Below are 14,637 nucleotides of genomic sequence, written 5' to 3'. Positions count from 1 at the left end.
GACATATCCGGTTTTCTTTAATTAACAATAATCTTTTGATGTTCAGACCACCTGCCCTTTGTTGCAAAACTCCTATATGTCCTGGGTCCTCACCTCACCTCCTCTGAGCAGTTCTCTCACAGTTACTTGAAATGCTGCCTCCCAGGCTTGAAGTACTAAAAATTCCCGCCGAATAAAATATAACTCTCAACTTTTACATTGTGAATAATTTTTTAGTGGATATACTTCTAACTTTCCAAATAATCTGGGGGTTTTTTGGCCGTGCCACGCAGCATGCGAGATCTTAGTTCCCTGACCAGGGATCAAACCTGTGCCCCCTGCAATGGAAGTGTGGAGTCCTAACCGCTGGACTGCCAGGGAATTCCCCTGTTTTTAAAAGATACATGCAATAGCCAAAAAAAAAAAAAAAAGATGTACCTCAGAACAAATCTAATAAAAACTGTTAGAATTCTATAGAGAAAATTATAAAACTTTACTGAGGGCAGTTAAAGAAGGGGTATGTATGCCATATACATGGATTGAAAGATTCAATACTTTAAAGATGTCAATTCATTCCAAATTGCGTTAGAGCTTCAATGCAATTCCAGTCAAAATCCCAAAAGGTTATTTTTCGTGAAACTTGACAACCTGCTTCTAATATTCACATAAAAATGTGAAGAACCAAGAACTTAGGAGGAAAGACTTGCTCTACCAGATAGCAAGACTTTGCATAAAGCAATAGTAATTACGACTGTGAGGTAATGGTGCAGAAACACAAATAGACAAATGAAAAAGCATGGAGAGCTTAGAAACATATGTGAACAATAGTACCATGATATAAGTGGCACAATATTAAGGATAAACTTTTCAGCTGAGTCTGTGACAAATGAAAAAATAAATGAAATTGTACACCATTACCTCACACCATGCACAAAAATCAACTCCAAGCAGATTAAAAACCTAACTCTGAAAAACAATATATCTTTTATCTAGAAAAATATCTTCATAACCTCAGAGTAGGGAAGAATTTCCTAAATAAGAAAAATAGTGATTAATTATTAAGGAAAAGACTGATAAAATTTAACTATTTTAAAAGTAAGATTCCTTTTCATGATAAGGAATACATGATAAAGGAATACAAGATAAATACATAATAAAGAAAATAAAAAGATATGAAACAGAGCGGGGAAATATATTTGTAATGCTGTGTATAACTAAGAAGAGGACTATCATTAATATATTTTTAAAAACTCCTACACAAATCAGTAAGAAAAAGACATCAACCCAACAGAAAAATGGGCAAAAGTCTTGAACAAGTATTTCACAAAAGAGGATATCAAAATGGGCACTAAAAAATGAAAAGGCACTCAACCTCATTAATAAACAGGGAAATGCAAATAAAAGTCAAGAAGATGTCATTATGCACCCACCAGATCAGCACAATTTAAAATGACTGGCATACCAAGGATTGGCAAGAATGAGGAGCAATAGGGACCTTCATGCACTTTCGTCAGGAGTGGGAACTGGTACAACCACTTGGGGGAACAGCTTGCCATTATCTACTCAAGTTGACAATATGCTCACCCTAGGAGTCAGCAGTTTCACTTCTTGATAAGCTTCCCAAAGAACTCACGCACATGTGCTGTTTTGGACTGAACTGTATCTGCTCAAAATTCACATTTTGAACCCCTAGCCCCCAGGTGACTGCATGCGAAGATAGGGCCTTTAAGGCGGTAATTAAGGTTAAATGAGGTAATAAATGTGGGGTCCTAATCCAATAGGACTTGTGTCCTTATAAGAAGAGGAAGGGACACCAGGAGTGCATAGGCACAGAGTAAAGGCCACATGAGGTCACAGTGAGAAGGCAGCTGTCTATATGCCAAGGAGAGAACTCTCATCAGAAACCAACCCTGTTGGCACCTTGATCTTGGACTTCCAGCCTCTGGAAGTGTGAGAAAATAAATTTCTGTTAAGCCACCTAGTCTGCGGTATTTTGTTATGGGAGCCTTAGGTGACTAATACTTGTGCATCAAGATCCAACTATCAGTATGTTCAGAACAGTACTTTTTATTTTTCTAGGGCCCAAACTAGAAACAACCCCAATTACCATAAACAGTAAAACAGATAAATAAATTGTAATATATTTATACAATGAAAATAAAATATAGCTACACACAACAATGTGGATGACTCTTACCAACATAATATTAAGTGAAAGAAGCAAGATACAAAAGAATATATAGAGTTTAATTCCCTTTATATAACATCCCAAAATAGGCAAACCTAAACTACAGAATTCAAGGATACATACAAATTTAGAAAACTTACAAAGAAAGCAAGAAAATTATTACTACAAAAGTCAGAATAGTGGGTAAAGAAGGATTGTGTGATCCCATCTCATGACGTAGGTAATGATTACAAGGGTAATTATTCATTCAACTACACAGTCATGTATGATGCCTTTTTTCCTATGTCTAGATCATATTTCACAATTGTTCAAAGTATTTAAAAATTATATCATAAGCTAAGTGTAAGCAACCCCAACAATATTCTGATTTTTCTTTTGATGATTGGGTTAATATCTTTCCTATACTTCAATATTTTGTTTTTCTCTTTTTGTGGATGTCCCTGATTATTGATGTAGTAAGTATGTGCTTAGTCGACCTGATGAATAATCCAGAGCTAGATGCCAGTGTTTTTCCAGGCCTGAGAGACATGGCAGTGAACAAACCATGTGAGGTCCTCACTCTCAAGGAACTGCAGTCTGATTTAACCTCCCTAAATCCAAAAATGTCACCATGATCGATCTAATACCACCTGTCGTATGGGATTGCTCTAGGAATTAAATGTCTGGCCTCATGCATGTCACTCAGCAACTGTACAATAAAAGTTAGTTCCGGGGCTTCCCTGGTGGCGCAGTGGTTGAGAGTCCGCCTGCCGATGCAGGGGACACGGGTTCGTGCCCCGGTCCGGGAAGATCCCACATGCCGCGGAGCGGCTGGGCCCGTGAGCCATGGCCGCTGAGCCTGTGCGTCCGGAGCCTGTACTCTGCAATGGGAGAGGCCACAACAGTGAGAGGCCCGCGTACCGCAAAAAAAATAAATAAATAAAAAAGTTAGTTCCATTCCACATTCCCAGGAAGGAATGGCAGGTCTCATGTTTCTAGTTCCACCGTGGGAAAAAAACTACGTATATCAAAATGTGTTTATTCATCATTCTACTCACAACTGTTATCAATCCAAGCTAAAAATGAAAATTTAAAACAGGGATCAACAAATTGGGAGGGCCCAAGAGATAAATCTAACCCATCTTTTATTTATGCAAATAAAGTTTTATTAGAACACAACTACACCGATTCATTTATATACGTATCATCTACAGCTGTTTTCATAGTACAGAGCTGAATAGCTGCAGCAGAGATGGTCTGGCCCACAAAGCCTAATTATTTGCTATCTGGTCGTTTACCAGATAAGCCTGCCAATTCCTGTTAGAAAGCTTTGCCATTTCAGAAGACACATAGTATTTATTTAATATCCATTGCTAAGCACATACTTTTACTATTATTATGTTACATTAGTGGACCACTGAATGATATGAAATCTTTACTAAGAAGTTTCTACCCATTGCCAGCAGGAAGCACATGTGTACAGAAGCGGACCTGTACTCTTAAGATCAATTTGTAATTCTATAGCATTTCTACATCTTCCATCATAGCTATATGTACTTTCCATCACATACCTTAATAGGAATTTTCTTGTCAAAATCAGGGAAGTGAATTACTTTATTTAGCTTGGACACATATAGTATCATTATGGTAACTGCCATCTAAAGAAAAGGGGAGAGAAAAACTTCAGCAAAATATCTGGAAAGACTATTTGAGGTACAAACACATCATCAAAAGAAAAGAGATTCACCAAAAATATATATATATCTGAAAAGTCCATTTTCTAGGTTCCAAAAAAATTATCATTCCTTGAAATATTAAAATTGTTTTTCTTGCCACCGTATAGATTGCATCAGAACTATAGGCAAAAAGTATAACATCAAATATAACATATATACGACATCTCAAGGGGATCAAGGAACGACAACAGTGGGAAAAAGGAACGGTGTCCCCAAAACTGACCAGAGTGACCACAGGCGGTGAGGCTGCTTGTTGATCCTGGACCACCCTTCTTATGTACTGAGCATATGGTCACCTTACCCCAGAAAGTAAGTGTGGGGATGAAAGGAAGGGGTAAGGGAGGCAAACTCCACACATAAACATATTTTGTAAAGTTTAATATTTCTATAACACAAAAGTCAAATTAAGAGCAAAACAAACTTTAAAAGGGATTTATTTTTCTCTCCAATCTAGCCGGTGTTGCAAAAACATCTCATTCAAATGCTATTAATCTGGATTACACCAGGTATATCAGAAATACTCCAGATTATTATTATAAAATAAAAAGTTTTAATATCATCTTTCTACACAAATTTTTGAACTTACTTTTCTCCACATTAGGATGCAAAAATTTAAGGTCTCCTTCAAAATGATTATCATGGATGCAAAAATTTAAGGTCTCCTTCAAAATGATTATCATCCTAAACCTTGAGCCTGAGTGTACAAACTTAATACTTATAATAGATTTATATAACTCAAGCCCACCCTGAATTATAATTGTAGTTTGTATATATGACTTACTTTATAATTCTTACAGAAATATACCAACACTTATTTAAAATATTCTACAATTCAGACTTTCTAAATTTGGTCTGCTGGCTTCTTCCCCCCACAAATTGCAAATCATAAACGTTTTTACCTTAATTGAGTACAATCCAGTGAATTTATTTGCCTTGGGCATTACAAAGGGCACATTTCCACATATTATTGATCTATTAAAGTACTTTTTAACATATTTTCACTCTGAACCATAAAGATATAAATTTTTTGACCTTAAGGAAAGATATTGTTTCCTCATGATTTTTTTCTCCCTAAAACGATGTGCAAAGAGTACCTTATTAGCAAAACATTTAACTAGAATAATGTTTAATCATATAAATTCCAGATTCACAATTTAAAATTTAGTTAACAGATACAATTTTTATAATTTTAAGTTTTTCTCCTTATAAACTAAAGGAAAATGAAAACAAAAAAACTTTGGTGCCTGTTACCATGTGCCTACTAGAAATCATCAGCATATGACCAAAAAAGTAAAAAAGCCACAAATTAATATTAATGGAAAATTTCAGAAACAGCCAAATGGAGTAAGTTTGAAAGTTTATCCAAGTTTATCCTTACACTTGAGAACAAACATCACAAACTTCAGGAAGGAAACTGTTTTGTTCGGCCCGTAGAGAGTTTTATGAAAATATGAATCTGCTGCCACCATTTACAAATTAGGGGGTTTGATGTAAAAATTAGATTTCCCTGATCCCTAGTGGGCCTCACCTCATCTCCCTAACCCTTTTCTTCTCAGGCACAGTGGCTTAAACTGTGCACACTCATCTGTTACCCAGCAGACCTTGGAGGCTTTCAGTCTGCTGCCCCCTTGCTTTAGAGTAATTAAATTCTATTAAGGAAGTTAAAATTAGTTGTTTTTTCCTACAAATACAACTGTTCTTAAATTGTAAAATGAAATAAGATGTGTGTCAATACTTCATGTTGTTTCACCAAAAGTACCATGGTCCTCTGCCAGCTGAACAAATTCGTAAACCACAGTCTTAAACAAAAGCACTTAAAATTTCATCATGTGTACTGACAACTAATTAAGAGGGTAATTTTTTTTTTCACTTACCTGTCCAATTCCAAGAACAATTGGTGATGGGAAACTACAAAGAACATAGAATAACAAATAATATTAGCAACTGATAAAAAAAGTTGAAGACAATATACAACACATAATGATAGGAGTTATTAAAAAGTCTTAGACTTTTTTTTCAGTCTTAGTGAAATTGTCAAATTTGTTCACTTTTCATTTGTTCATTTCTTTTCCATTTTTTAAACTGATCATTGCTAAACTTGGCAACTTCTATTGCCCCTTGAGGCAGACTGTCATATTAACAAACAACACAATTGTATATGTAGAAAGCTAAAGTAATCTGGGGATAAATTACTAGAAATAATAAATAACTTTAGCAAGGTTACTGGATACAAGATGAACACACAAAAAAAATCATTTCTATGTCTATATATCATAAAAACACAAAGAACATAAAATTTTAAAGGTATTCATTTACAATAGCACCCAAAAAACATCAAATAACACTAACTGGATATTTTATGGTAATAAGGAATCATTTTTACTTTTTTAGGCATGAAATAATATTGGGGTGGTAGTTTTTTTTTTAAACACATAAGTCCCTCTTATCTTTCAGAAATTCATATTGAAATGCATATGACATTTTAATACATTTAATACATTTTTAATTTGCCTCAAAATAATCTTGGGGGAGAGGTTGGGATTGAGAGGAGGAGTGATATAAATTTAACAAGGTTGTTGAAACTGGATGATGGCTACATGGAGATTCATTATACAGTTTTCCTTTTTTCAAAATAATATACCCAGGTACAAATCTAATAAAAGATTTCTAAGAAATGCCTCTACATAGAAAACTATAAATCAATATTTAAAAAATTAAAGAAGCCCTAAATAAATTTCATGGATTAGAATCAATATTGCAGTGAACCATTATCCACAAACTGACCTATAAAATCAAATCTCTCTGTAAAAACACGAGCAGGTATTTTGTGGAAACTGACAAACTGATCCTAAGACTGAATGCAAAGGCAAAAAGCAAACATGATCCAAGATAATCCTGAAGAAAAACAAAGTTGGAAGAATGACTCTACGTGATGCCAGGATTCTTTTTTTTTTTTGGCTGCACCACACTGCATGCAGGGATCCTAGTTTCCTGAACAGGGACTGAACCTGTGCCCCGCAGTGGAAGCACGGAGCCCTAACCACTGGACCACCAGGGAAGTGCCTAGGATTCATTTTAAAGTTACAATAAATGAGAGAGTGCGGTATTTGCACAATGATAGTCTAACAGGACAAAGCAAGAGAACACAGATGGGGACAGATACATAGCTTTATGGAAACCTGATTCATGACAAAGATGACCATGCAAGCAGTAGGGGAAAGATGGTCTTTTCACAAATGGCCCTAGGTAACTGGAATCAGAATCTTAACCCCTACCTCATACCATACTTAACAAGGTAGCCCATCACTTCACCAGGCTCACTCACTTTCCAGCCCTTCACTGGCTCCCAGTCATTCTCTCAGTCCACTAAAAAAGGGGGAATATCACCTAAAAACCCACCACCACCACCACCACCACCACCACCACCTCAGCCCTCAATCTGTATGTCAAAGGGAAACATACTTATTTCAGATAGGGTAAGAAAAGAATAAAGAACCAACCTACCTTATCAGAGAAAACTGAATGACTGGACAGCACCACTGTGAGAATAAAATGAACTCTAATGGAGGCCAGATGTGCCACCCAGACACCCTCTTCTGGACTGAAGCACTCATTCCCCAGTTGCTCAAGAGCAACTTCAGCTGAAGAAAGCTGCCTTGCCAATAGCACCCCCACTCCCTGAGAGCAGCCTGTGTTCCAAGCCTGTGTGTCTATGCAGGGGTATAAAAGCCAGGGGCTTTCACCCCAATTCAAGACAACTCTGTAGAGCCCTTCTAGCTCCAGAGGGCCTGGGATCAGGCTTTGTTGTGATAAAGCACAGCCCAGCTTCTTGCTCTACCTAATCCTGCTTCCCTCACTCCCCAACAGGACTGGGTCCCAAGAGCTCCGCCCAGTATACTTCCCCTGTATCTGAGAGTCTCCTTGCTTAGGAATACAACCTGCAACATGAAGCAAAATAATAAAACCACAACATAAACAAACAACAAAACAACAACAACAAAAGGCTTACAGAAGGAAGACAAAGAGATCAGCCTAGAAGAGAATATAACACAGAGAGAGAAGGCACCCTTTATAATTGCTTCCAGCTACGGAACACCTTAATAAGAAGATATCAATAAAACAAGAGCTCAAAATTGAGATAACAAAGCAATCAAGTGAGATGAAAAGGGAACCTACTGATCTAAGGAAAGCAACTGAGGATCAAAACAACATAACTGGGGGAGGACCTTCAAGATGGTGGAGGAATAAGACGTGGAGATCACCTTCCTCCCCACAAATACATCAAAAAATACATCTACATGTGGAACAACTCCTACAGAACACCTACTGAACACTGGCAGAAGACCTCAGACTTCCCAAAAGGCAAGAAAATCCCCACGCACCTGGGTAGGGCAAAAGAAAAAACAGAGACAAAAGAATAGGGACAGGACCTGCACCTCTGGGACGGAGCTGTGAAGGAGGAAAAGTTTCCACACACTAGGAAGCCCCTTCACTGGTGGGGACGGGAGGTGGCGGGGGGAAGCTTCACAGCCACAGAGGAAAGTGCAGCAACAGGGATGCAGAGGGCAAAGAGGAGAGATTCCTGCACAGAGGATCATTGCCAACCAGCACTCACCAGCCTGAGAGGCTTGTCTGCTCACCTGCAGGGGCAGGTGGGGGCTGAGAGCTGAGGCTCAGGATTCGGAGGTCAGATCCCAGGTAGAGGACTGGGGTTGGCTGCGTGAACAAAACCTGAAGGGGGCCAGTGCACCACAGCTAGCCAGGAGGAAGTCAGGAAAAAGTCTGGACTTGCCTAAGAGACAAGAGACCATTGTTTCAGGGTATGGGAGGAGAGGGGATTCCTTCCCTGTCTGCCCACAGAGGGCAGAGCATGGCCTAAACAAGCTCCAGAGAAAGGCGCAAGCCACAGCTATCATCGTGGACACCTGAGACGGGCATGAAACGCTAACGCTGCTACTGCAGCCACCAAGAAGCCTGTGTGCAAGCACAGGTCACTATCCACACCTCCCCTCCCAGGAGCCTGTGCAGCCCGCCACTGCCAGAGTAGTTACAATGTCACGCTATTACAATGTCAAGCCGGCCTCTGCCGCTGCAGGCTCACCCCACGTTCCGTACCCCTCCCTTCCCCCAACCTGAGTGAGCCAGAGGCCCCTAATCAGCCTCTCCTTTAACCCCCTCCTGTCTGAGAGAAGAAAAGACACCCTCAGATGACCTATATGCAGAGGTGGGGCCAAATCCAAAGCTGAACCCCAGGAGCTGTGAGAACAAAGAAGAGAAAGGGAAATCTCTCCCAGCAGCCTCAGGAGCAGCAGATTAAATCTCCATAATCGACTTGATGTACCCAGCATCCCTGGAATACCTGAATAGACAACGAATCATCCCAAAATTGAGGTGGTAGACTTTAGGAGCAACTGTACACTTGGGGTTTGCTGTATGTGAATGACTAATTTTTGATTTTTATGATTATCTTAATTTAGTTTTTAGTGCTTGTCATAATTGGTGGATTTGTTTATTGGTTTGGTTGCTCTCTTTCTTTTTTTATTACCTTTTTAATTTTAATAACTTTATTAATTTTATTTATTTTTTTCTTGCTTGCTTGCTTTTTTTTTCTCCCTTTTCTTCTGAGCCATGTGGTTGACACTTCGTACTCCAGCCAGGTGTCAGGCCTGAGCCTCTGAGGTGGGAGAGCCAAGTTTAGGACATTGACCCACCAGAGATCTCCTGGCCCCACATAATATCAATGGGCGAGAGCTCTCCCAGAGATCTCCGTCTCAACGCAAAGACCCAGTTCCACTCAACAACTAGCAAGCTCCAGTGCTGGACACCCCATGCCAAACAACTAGCAAGACATGAACACAACCCCACCCATTAGCAGACAGGTTGCCTAAAATCATACTAAGTTCACAGATGCCCCAAAACACACCACTGGACGTGGTACTGCCTACCAGAAAGACAAGATCCAGCCTCATCCACCAGAACACAGGCACCAGTCCCCTCCACCAGGAAGCCTCAACAAGCCACTGAACCAACCTTACCCACTGGGGGCAGATGCCAAAAACTACAGGAACTACGAAACTGCAGGCTGCAAAAAGGAGACGCCAAACGCAGTAAGTTAAGCAAAATGAGAAGACAGAGAAATACGCAGCAGATGAAGGACCGAAGTAAAAATCCACCAGACCAAACAAAGGAAGAGGAAATAGGCAGTGTACCTGAAAAAGAATTCAGAGTAATGATAGTAAAGATGATCCAAAATCTTGGAAATAGAATGGAGAAAATACAAGACACGTTTAACAAGGACCTAGAAGAAGTAAAGAGCAAACAAACAATAATGAACAACACAATAAATGAAATTTAAAATACTCTAAAAGGAATCAAGAGCAGAATAACTGAGGCAGAAGAACGGATAAGTGACCTGGAAGATAAAACAGTGGAAATAACTACCACAGAGCAGAATAAAGAAAAAAGAATGAAAAGAATTGAGGACAGTCTCAGAGACCACGGGGACAACATTAAACGCACCAACATTCAAATTATAGGGGTCCCAGAAGAAGAAGAGAGAAAGAAAGGGACTGAGAAAATACTTTGAAGAGATTATAGTTGAAAACTTCCCTAATATGGGAAAGGAAATAGTTAATCAAGTCCAGGAAGTTCAGAGTCCCATACAGGACAAATCCAAGGAGAAACATGCCAAGACACATATTAATCAAACTATCAAAAAATTAAATACAAAGAAAAATATTAAAATCAGCAAGGGAAAAGCAACAAACAACATACAAGGGAATCCCCAGAATGTTAACAGCTGATCTTTCAGCAGAAACTCTGCAAGCCAGAAGGGAGTGGCAGGACATATTTAAAGTGATGAAAGGGAAAAACCAACAATCAAGATTACTCTACCCAGCAAGGATCTCATTCAGATTTAATGGAGAAATTAAAACCTTTAGAGACAAGCAAAACCTAAGAGAATTCAGCACAACCAAACCAGCTCTACAACAAATGCTAAAGGAACTTCTCTAGGCAGGAAACACAAGAGAAGGAAAAGACCTACAAAAACAATTAAGAAAATGGTAATAGGAATATATATACTGATAATTACCTTAAATGTAAATGGATTAAATGCTCCAACCAAAAGACAAAGACCAGCTGAATGGATACAAAAACAAGATCCATATATATGCTGTCTACAAGAGACCCACTTCAGACCTAGGGACACATACAGACTGAAAGTGAGGGGATAGAAAAAGATATTCCATGCAAATGGAAATCAGAAGAAAGCTGGAGTAGCAATTCTCACATCACACAAAATAGACTTTATAATTAAAGACTGGACTTCCGGGTAAGATGGCGGAAGAGTAAGACGCGGAGATTACCGTCCTCCCCACGGATACACCAGAAATACAGCTACACGTGGAACAACTCCTACAGAACACCTACTGAACGCTGGCAGAAGACCCCAGACCTCCCAAAAGGCAAGAAACTCCCCCACATACCTGGGTAGGGCGGAGCGGAGAGATTCCCGCGCGGAGGGTCGGTGCCGGGCGGCGCTCACCGGCCCGAGAGGCTTGTCTGCTCGCCCCGGTGGCGCTGGAAGCTGAGGCTCGGGCTTCGGTCGGAGCGCAGGGAGAGGACTGGGGCTGGCGGCGAGAACTCAGCCGGAAGGGGGCTAATAAGCCACAGCTAGCCGGCAGGGAGTCCGGGAAAACTCTGGAGCTGCCGAAGAGGCAAGAGACTTTTTCTTCCCTCTTGGTTTCCTGGTGCGCGAGGAGAGGGGATTAAGAGCGCTGCTTAAAGGGGCTCCACAGAAGGGCTCGAGTCACGACTGAAAGCGCGGAGCCCAGTGACGGGCGTGGGACGCTGGGGCTGCTGCTGCCGCCGCCAAGAAGCCTGTGTGCGAGCGCAGGTCACTGTCCACACCGCCCTTCCGGGAGCCTGTGCAGCCCGCCACTGCCGGGGTCCCGGGATCCAGGGGCGGCTTCCCTGGGAGAACGCACGGCGCGCCTCGGGCTGGTGCAACGTCACGCCGACCTCTGCCGCTGCAGGCTCGCCCCGCACTCCGTGCCCCTCCCTCCCGCCCGGCCTGAGTAAGCCAGAGTCCCCGAAGAGGCTGCTCCTTTAACCCTGTCCTGTCTGAGCAAAGAACAGACGCCCTCCGGCGACCTACACGCAGAGGTGGGGCCAAATCCAAAGCTGAGACCCAGGAGCTGTGAGAACAAAGAAGAGAAAGCGAAACCTCTCCCAGCAGCCTCAGAAGCAGCGGATTAAAGCTCCACAATCAACTTCATGTACCCTGCATCTGTGGAATACATGAATGGACAACAAATCATCCCAAATTGAGGAGCCAGGAGTCAGTGGTCTGCCTCTGAGGTGGGAGAGCCAACTTCAGGACACTGGTCCACAAGAGACCTCCCAGCTCCACATAATATCAAACGGCGAAAATCTTCCAGAGATCTCCATCTCAACACCAGCACCCAGCTTCACTCAACGACCAGCAAGCTACAGTGCTGGACACCCTATGCCAAACAACTAGCAAGATAGGAACACAACGCCACCCATTAGCAGAGAGGTGGCCTAAAATCATAAAAATTCCGCAGACACCCCAAAACACACCACCAGACGTGGACCTGCCCACCAGAAAGACAAGATCCAGCCTCAACCACCAGAACACAGGCACTAGTCCCCCCCACCAGGAAGCCTACACAACCCACTAAACCAACCTTAGCCACTGGGGACAGACACCAAAAACAACGGGAACTACGAACCTGCAGCCTGCAAAAAGGAGACCCCAAACACAGTCACATAAGCAAAATGAGAAGACAGAAAAACACACAGCAGGTGAAGGAGCAAGATAAAAACCCACCAGACCTAACAAATGAAGAGATAATAGGCAGTCTACCTGAAAAAGAATTCAGAATAATGATGGTAAAGATGATACAAGATTCTTTTTCCAAGATCCAAAATCTTGGAAATAGAATAGACAAAATGCAAGAAACAGTTAACAAGGACCTAGAAGAACTAAAGATGAATCAAGCATCGATTAAAAACACAATACATGAAATAAAAAATACTCTAGATGGGATCAATAGCAGAATAACTGAGGCAGAAGAACGGATAAGTGAGGTGGAAGATAAAGTAGTGGAAATAACTGCTGCAGAGCAAAATAAAGAAAAAAGAATGAAAAGAACAGAGGACAGTCTCAGAGACCTCTGGGACAACATTAAACGCACCAACATTCGAATTATAGGGGTTCCAGAAGAAGAAGAGAAAAAGAAAGGGACTGAGAAAATATTTGAAGAGATTATAGTTGAAAACTTCCCTAATATGGGAAAGGAAATAGTTCATCAAGTCCAGGAGGCACAGAGAGTCCCATACAGAATAAATCCAAGGAGAAATACGCCAAGACACATATTAATCAAACTGTCAAAAATTAAACACAAAGAAATCATATTAAAAGTAGCAAGGGAAAAACAACAAATAACACACAAGGGAATCCCCATCAGGTTAACAGCTGATCTCTCAGCAGAAACTCTACAAGCCAGAAGAGAGTGGCAGGACATAATTAAAGTGATGAAGGAGAAAAACCTGCAACCAAGATTACTCTACCCAGCAAGGATCTCATTCAGATTTGATGGAGAAATTAAAACCTTTACAGACAAGCAAAAGCTGAGAGAGTTCAGCACCACCAAACCAGCTTTACAACAAATGCTAAAGGAACTTCTCTAGGCAAGAAACACAACAGAAGGAAAAGACCTACAATAACGAACCCAAAACAATTAAGAAAATGGGAATAGGAACATACATATCGATAATTACCTTAAATGTAAATGGACTAAATGCTCCCACCAAAAGACACAGATTGGCTGAATGGATACAAAAACAAGACCCATATATATGCTGTCTACAAGAGACCCACTTCAGACCTAGAGACACATACAGACTGAAAGTAAGGGGATGGAAAAAGATATTCCATGCAAATGGAAACCAAAAGAAAGCTGGAGTAGCAATTCTCATATCAGACAAAATAGACTTTAAAATAAAGACTACTAGAAGAGACAAAGAAGGACACTACATAATGATCAAGGGATCGATCCAAGAAGAAGATATAACAATTGTAAATATTTATGCACCCAACATAGGAGCACCTCAATACATAAGGCAAATACTAACAGCCATAAAAGGAGAAATCGACAGTAACACAATCATAGTAGGGGACTTTAACACCCCACTTTCACCAATGGACAGATCATCCAAAATGAAAATCAATAAGGAAACACAAGCTTTAAATGATACATTAAACAAGATGGACTTAATTGATATTTATAGGACATTCCATCCAAAAACAACAGAATACACATTTTTCTCAAGTGCTCATGGAACATTCTCCAGGATAGATCATATCTTGGGTCACAAATCAAGCCTTGGTAAATTTAAGAAAATTGAAATTGTATCAAGTATCTTTTCCGACCACAATGCTATGAGACTAGATGTCAATTACAGGAAAAGAGCTGTAAAAAATACAAACACATGGAGGCTAAACAATACACTACTTAATAACAAAGTGATCACTGAAGAAATCAAAGGGGAAATCAAAAAATACCTAGAAACAAATGACAATGGAGACACGACGACCCAAAACCTATGGGATGCAGCAAAAGCACTTCTAAGAGGGAAGTTTATAGCAATACAATCCCACCTTAAGAAACAGGAAACATCTCGAATAAACAACCTAACCTTGCACCTAAAGCAATTAGAGAAAGAAGA

At 40.5% G+C, this 14,637-nt stretch overlaps 1 protein-coding gene across 3 annotated transcripts in view; it reads right to left on the bottom strand.

The window, feature by feature from the left end:
- SLC35D2 (solute carrier family 35 member D2) overlaps positions 1-14,637 on the bottom strand; it is a 59,965-nt gene that overhangs the window by 30,644 nt on the left and 14,684 nt on the right. For all 3 annotated transcript variants that reach the window (XM_082617982.1, XM_082617983.1, XM_082617984.1), the window contains exons 2-3: positions 5,757-5,790; positions 3,718-3,804 (exon numbers count right to left, since the gene is read on the bottom strand). In XM_082617982.1, the coding sequence (XP_082474108.1) occupies positions 3,718-3,804; positions 5,757-5,790 (121 nt within the window). The remainder of the gene's footprint in view (positions 1-3,717; positions 3,805-5,756; positions 5,791-14,637) is intronic.

Source organism: Mesoplodon mirus (assembly GCF_964341445.2).
Source record: "Mesoplodon mirus genome assembly, chromosome: 1".
Taxonomy (NCBI): domain Eukaryota; kingdom Metazoa; phylum Chordata; class Mammalia; order Artiodactyla; family Ziphiidae; genus Mesoplodon; species Mesoplodon mirus.
The sequence above is the reverse complement of the archived record's forward strand: the minus strand, read 5'-3'. Positions and strand labels throughout refer to the sequence as shown.